This window comes from Hippopotamus amphibius, chromosome 12 (genome assembly GCF_030028045.1).
Source record: "Hippopotamus amphibius kiboko isolate mHipAmp2 chromosome 12, mHipAmp2.hap2, whole genome shotgun sequence".
Taxonomy (NCBI): Eukaryota; Metazoa; Chordata; class Mammalia; order Artiodactyla; family Hippopotamidae; genus Hippopotamus; species Hippopotamus amphibius.
Window position 1 is genome coordinate 70,740,237 of NC_080197.1, and position 6,819 is coordinate 70,747,055.

The window sequence follows — 6,819 nt, forward strand, 5'->3', positions numbered from 1 at the left end:
TTCACTGGTCCTATATGGATGCCTAGAATTTATCATTTTGATGTTCAGTTAGAGCCACTCTTAATGACAATATGCTTGTCTACATACAGGAAATCAACACTCCTTCCCCCAAACCACAGCAATTTCCATTTTCTGATAGTAATAATAGTGGGATAGATAAGCTCCTTAGGCTGTCTGCCAAAATTCAGCCTGGCTTGTACAGTGTTTGAGTTGTAAAGAGAGAATGAAGTCTTCAGACATCATTAAATTATTCATCAGGTAAATCATAGAGCGTTTAAGAAGTGTTGAGGGAGTGCTAACATGTTTGAGTACTGTAAGATAATAAAGACCCGTTCTTCTCACAGATCATGGAAAGGCAGAAATTGGTGAGGTCCACTCTATAGACTAAGTGCAAACCGTATAACTGAAAGATTTTCCAAAGATGACCATTAAATACAACTTTGAATAGTTCTTTTTTATTCCAAGATACAGTATAGCTGAAAGATATAAGCGCATATCCAGAGGCTAGAATGGGTTCATCTCTGCATTCCCATTCTATCCATTTTTGATTGACTCTAATCACATTTTATTTACAAATATAAAATACATACTATGTTCCTCCTCCAATCTGCCATTGAAAATTGCCTCTTGGTTTGTGCAAATTTAAACTCTAGTAGCTTATTGTCTTCCAAGTGAGGTTTACATTTAATAACTCTGTATTCTGATAGAGAAAACCACTTTTCTGTAAAACTAACTCTGCTTCTCCTGATTTTCTCCCTATACCAGCTACAGGCCATACAGTTACCGGCACTTTGCACCCCCCACCACACCCTGCAGCACAGATGTTTGTGACAGTGACTATGCTCCCAGCCGGAGAATGACTGCAGTGGCGACAGCCAAGGGCTACACCAGTGACTTGAACTATGACTCAGAGCCTGTGCCCCCACCTCCCACGCCCCGAAGCCAGTACTTATCGGCAGAAGAAAACTATGAAAGCTGCCCACCTTCTCCCTACACAGAGAGGAGCTACTCTCATCACCTCTACCCACCGCCGCCCTCTCCCTGTACAGACTCCTCCTGAAGAGGGGCCCTCCTCCTCTGACTGCCTCCAATACAAAAGTGTAAATACGAATTTGGTTGAGATCTGGAGGGGGGGAGGGAGCTATTAGAGAAGGATGAGGCAGACCATGTACAGTTAAAAATTATAAATGGGGTAGGGAATACTGGAGATATTTGTACAGAAGGAAAAGATATTTATATATTTTCTTAAAACAGCAGATTTGCTGCTTGTGCCATAAAAATTTGTATAACAAATAAATTTGTACTAAAAGTTTTATTTTTGCAAACTAAATACACAAAGCATGCCTTAAACCCAGTGAAGTGACCGAGTACAAAGGAAACAGGAATAATAAAGGCATCACTGACCAGGAATGTCTGGGCTTTATTGATACCAAAAAAAAAAAGAAAAAGAAAAAAGAAAAGAAGAAGAAAAAAATTAAAATCCATCTCAGAGCAGCAAACCATAGATACTTGGAAGTAGCCAAATGGCCTTCATGTTAAATAACATTTGAAGGCCAGCAAGTTTAAGAAATGAAAAAGAAAATAAAAGAATTATTACTAACTTTGGACAAAGGGCTTTGTTTTCTCTAGGAATCCAACAGTTTATCAAGGAAAATAGATATTTATAAAAATCCATTCGGGGTGCTGCTGTTGTGGGAGAGATCAGCTGTCTGGTAAGATGCTGTGGGGCCATTTGCTGTGCAAGTCTTCTGTCCCTACCTTGAAACTCAGCCCTCTGTCATATATTATTTTTTTCCCATGGGTGTTTTCACCTTGCTTCCTCCCCTAGCAGCATTATAGGGTATTTTGCCAAGATACCATAATTTATTCACAGTTTTTTATCTGAGGATTGATTAAATGGAATTTTCTAAATTAAGATTTCATTTTAATATTTCTACTAGCTCCATTCCCCAGTCAGCTTAGCTCTTCAGTTGGACTGCTGTGTTCACATGATGATCAAAGGTTAGACATATTATTGCTCCTCTTTACTTCCAAGATTGTTTTAATGCTCATTAGAATGTCTTTTTACAACACATATAGACAATGTTTAAGAGTTACAAATTTAACCATTAAGTTTTTGTTGTAAATTAATCATATATCCTTGCAGTACTTTCAGCATATAGTATCACAATATGAAATCATTTTTATATATATCTTTCCTAGTAAAACATTTAAATATGTTCCGATTAGAGACAGTCTGTTTAAAAAGAGAATGAATTTTTTGTTATTGTTAGGTTTTCCCCTTATTGACTGTCAGTGACATTTTCGTGTTCTTTAGGCCAATTTTTCTCAGAATGATCTCTACATGCATACCTCTTCTAATGTGTGACACGAGTTTAACATCTTTCTGTTACCTAATGTGAATGTTAGATTGTTTTCAAATTATCCATGAATTATTCTTATAATCACCTTTTCTATATTTTTATGTGTCTTCTGTCTTATTCCATGATGGATTAAGATGTTTTAACAAATTTAACAATGTGGGTTACATGAGAAGGCAAACTGTTAACTTCTCAGCTGTCAGAACTTGGGTGGAGGGGCATATTGGAAGGCTCTTATGTAATCTGCCTGACCTGCATGGTACTGGGGCTGCTACATCTTCAGCTGTCAGGGCTGACCTGTGGAATGACTCTAGCACTGCTCTGCCACCTTGCCAGAAGTTGCTTTTTACATGTTTCCAGCATTTCTCTGCTAAAATTCAGTGTTTTTAAACTAATGTATTTTTACCTTAACAGATGTTGGTCAGTTACTTATTGAATGAATTTTTTTTTTTTTTTAAATTCTGTTTTGTTGAGGCCTCTCTGGATTTCAGGGCCCAAGAGAAAACAATGAAAGAAGGGATTCAGAATTTTGGTAGAGGTGAACTAACTGTTTAAGCAATTTTAAAATATACCTAAGTAATCTTTTTAAACTAAAAAACACGGTTTCAGAATAATGCTTAGATTATTGGGAGTACCTTATATGAATCAGGTGCACTTGATTTTGCATATAAATAAATGGTAATCCATCAGTGTCTTGCATTTCAGTCAGATGAGCTTTAACTTTTCCTGTGGGTGGAACAAAGTGCTCAAGTTTTAACAAAATGGTCATTGAAGTTGAGTTCTGTGACACACACGGGTGCTTGATGCTCCAGTGAAGATGGAAAGGTTAGCAACAACTGGGTATCAATTAGAATTTGAGAATTCTGTATGTTTACATTTTTTAATGTGCATCTTTATCTGGTAGGCTTCCCATGTGGAAACTTGCACTATAATGAACTAAGAAGAATATTGCCTTGTTTTATCTCAGTTCAAGTGCTTGTACTGCGATGGCAATGGCCTCTTCTTGCAAAATACTAATTTGTGTGCCAATTTGTTTGAAATTATTTGAAGGCAGTTCAGCTTAATCTCAGAATCCTCTTTCTTGGTATTTGAGATGGATTCTTAACATTTTGGGGAGTACCTTTCAATGAGAGAATTGTCAAAATTCAGGAAAGATTTATTGGCCCTCAGGTTATATGGACGGTTAAGCTTAAAAGTAGACTATCTTGATTATTAGACACAAGATCTTTAATTGGAAGATAAAAAATTAACATATGAGAGCACAAATCAGGGGGTAAAAGGGGAAAAGTGTTTTGAATTTGGAGTATTGCTAGATTTATTATCCATGCTGGGGGGCAATGAATAAAATTTCATTATATTCCTTAAATACAAAAGAATTCATTGTGATTGCATGTCTTGAAGTATGTCCACTTACTGATGTGATTAAAATTATCTGAGAATTGAACTTCAGCATAGCATACTTTCTGTGCACTATAGTAAGCTCTTCTTCACTGAAGTGGTCTTTTATAATTCTAAACTTTTATGACCTTGAACTTGGCTCCTGCAGAACCCTGGTTTTCTGAACAATGGCCCAAAGGATTTTGCTGCTTATATCAGATAATGGCATGTTCACAATTTAAAAAACAGTTAAGGCATAGGATTTTCTCAATATAAATTTTTCTTTCAGAAAATTTTATTATGCCTCTGACACTTGCTGTAACTCTTCCAACTAACATGTCATAAGATGTTATATGTTTAGCAGAAAATTATCATTGTTTTAATTTTAATATACAAATACTTTGTGGTATACCACCAAGAGTTATCTGATCCTTTAGTAAGTTTGAGAACAGCTATTCTAAAGGGCTGGTATATATTTAGAAATGAAGACTTTACAGTACATTTTTATTTTTATCTAATACAGGCCAATAATTGGGGGTGGGGGGGGTTGAGCAGTAACATTTTAAGATGATTGAGGATTGTATTTGTTCATTATTTAAAAATACTCCAAAGTCAGTAATCTGTATAAGACCAACTCATTTGATATTAAGACATTATTAATTAAGGTATAAAAATAGCCACCATCTGTATTAGGTAGCAGTTAGTTTGGGGGGAAGATTTTTTTTGTTTTGCCATAAAAGCTCATTCATGAAGACTTCTTCAGGTAGGGTTAGTGGCTGTGACTTATCTAGCCTATGAATGAACTGTGTATATTTATGTGACCTGATACCAGTAATCGTAGTCTAGAGACTATTTACTTTTGGTACAAGAAAGACTTGCCTTAAGCAAGCAAGCCTGGCTCTCTGCGATAGGTCTGTTGCTGTTGTTTCTCTATCCAGTCCTGTGCCTAGACTAGATTCTTAAAAGTGTAGTTTGTAAAATTGCTTTATCTCTTGCAGGGGGAAACTTGCTGCTTCATTGGTATGCATACCGTAAAAGCAGCATGTTGGTTACTGCCATTACACATTTAACAAGATTCAGAAACAAAAATCTTGTCCTTTTCACACCCCCGAAGTATGTCATACTTTTAACAAGTGCAGTACTTCATTCTGAGTAATGACGTGAACAGTATGTCTGGAGTGTGGGTATGAGTATGTGCTTATCAGATGGCTGACAAATGTTTGGGCATCAATAAATGAGACTGTATACTAAGTGTAGACATGGACTGAGTCTTAAAAAGTTCATAATCAAACACTGTTTAAAACATGTTCTCAGAATTTTTAAACTCAAGAAATTTAATTTTATTTCATACACCTCTCCTTTTCCCAAACTTAAAATGAACCAAGAGAAATAACAGATGATTTTACAAAGTACTAGTAGCTTATCTGTGGTTTCTAACTTCTAGGATTGCATCATTTCACAATAGGCTCAAAATTTAGCTTTTGAAATTCTCAAAGTTTTAAAGGACTTTGGACCCTTAAAGCATAACATTTTACACTTATCATTTTAAAAGATTTTTTATATTGTGAATCCATATACTCAGGATATTTCTGTTGGACTGGATTTCTGCTTCTTGTTAAACTAAGCGTATACCTGAGTGGAGAAGAAGGTAGATTCTTCGGTTAATCTAGGTGATGTAGGATGAAATTACTGACCTCATCCTTCTTCAGTCAAGGTAAACTTTACTGATTTTTTGTTTTTGTTTTTTGTTTTTTTCCATAAGGCATTCTTAAACCATTCTTAAGTTATTGCTGGAAAAAAATCATCATGACTTTACAGATAGAATTATAAACTAAGTGATATCTTGTACTCAAAAGTGGAATATAGACCTAACAAAAACTTAGATTCCCCATTACTTAGGGTTTGCCCAAAAGTTAACACCAAAGAATTATACAATGTGCTTTTGCTTAACTGTCCATTCTTTTTTTTAAAAAAGAATTTTTAAGAATTACTAAAAAATTTTTTTAAATCAAAGTAGGGCAGGGATGTAGATAAATATATAGATAGATATATAGAGAGAGATCTCTATGTACATGTCTCTCTAAATATCAATGCCTAAACATGAATATTAAAAGGAAAATAAAGCAAAGAAAGTCTGATTAAATCTAATGTTACATGAAATTAAGTATCTGGAGTTAGTTGAGGACATTTTATTATAATAAGAGTAAAGAGGATACTGAGATGCTTAAGCTGGACTAGCCTTATTTGTAAGTGAAGGATCTGGTGCTGCTTTCAGATGTTTTATCCTCTGTGTTTTTAAATTTTTTTCTTAAGCTTTAATCTTCGTCATTGTCTTAAAGTCAGCTGGTGTTTCTTGTTCATGGACTTCGGTACGATGGTGCTTTGCAAGGATGTATTTATATTTTAATGACCAACATTTGGTCAGCCCTTGTCCACTATTCACTTCCCCCTTTTTATGAAATAAGTGCTTTAATTTTAAACTGTATAAAAATACCTTGTATAAATCCCCTTTTTGATTATTACAATAAGTTGAGTTGTAACAAATGAAATGTTGATTTTTATAATAAAACAGTGGAAAATAAAAGTGTCATTTCTTTTCAGCAAGAAATCAAAACAGTTGATTGTGCTTTGCTGTGATACACGAATGCTGTGTTTCAGACACAGCAAAACCCACCTTTATTGTTTGCGTTTCAAGTAAAATACAACTTTGAAAGAGAGGTTTGAGAGGGCTGTTGCTTGACAATACCTGTGGTTGGGAACAGAATAAGGAAAACTTGGGTCTGCTTACCCGCTACACGGCAAAGCCAATCTACTGATACCGAATTGTGGTGAAGGAGAGCACAGAATTTATTTGCAGGGTGCCAAGCAAAAAGAATGTACAGTTCATGCTCAGAAGACCCAAACTCCCTGAGAGCTTTTAGGAAAGGATTTTTAGAGGCAGCATTTGGGTTAAGAGCTGCAAGGTGCATGGCTTTCTTCTGATTGGTTGGTGATAAGGTAAACCGAGTGGTGTTTCAGGGATCTTTATCATCAACTTTGTGCTTCCAGCCAGTCTGGGTTCTACAAGCTTGTGGTCAGCATG

General features: G+C 35.4%; 1 protein-coding gene across 2 annotated transcripts in view; it reads left to right on the forward strand.

Moving 5' to 3' along the window:
- Positions 1 to 6,306, forward strand: part of LRP6 (LDL receptor related protein 6) — a 178,410-nt gene extending 172,104 nt beyond the window's left edge. For both annotated transcript variants that reach the window (XM_057701078.1, XM_057701077.1), the window contains one exon: positions 766 to 6,306. In XM_057701078.1, coding sequence (XP_057557061.1) covers positions 766 to 1,060 — 295 coding nt within the window. In that variant the 3' untranslated portion in view covers positions 1,061 to 6,306. The remainder of the gene's footprint in view (positions 1 to 765) is intronic.
- The last annotated feature ends 513 nt before the right edge of the window (positions 6,307 to 6,819 follow it).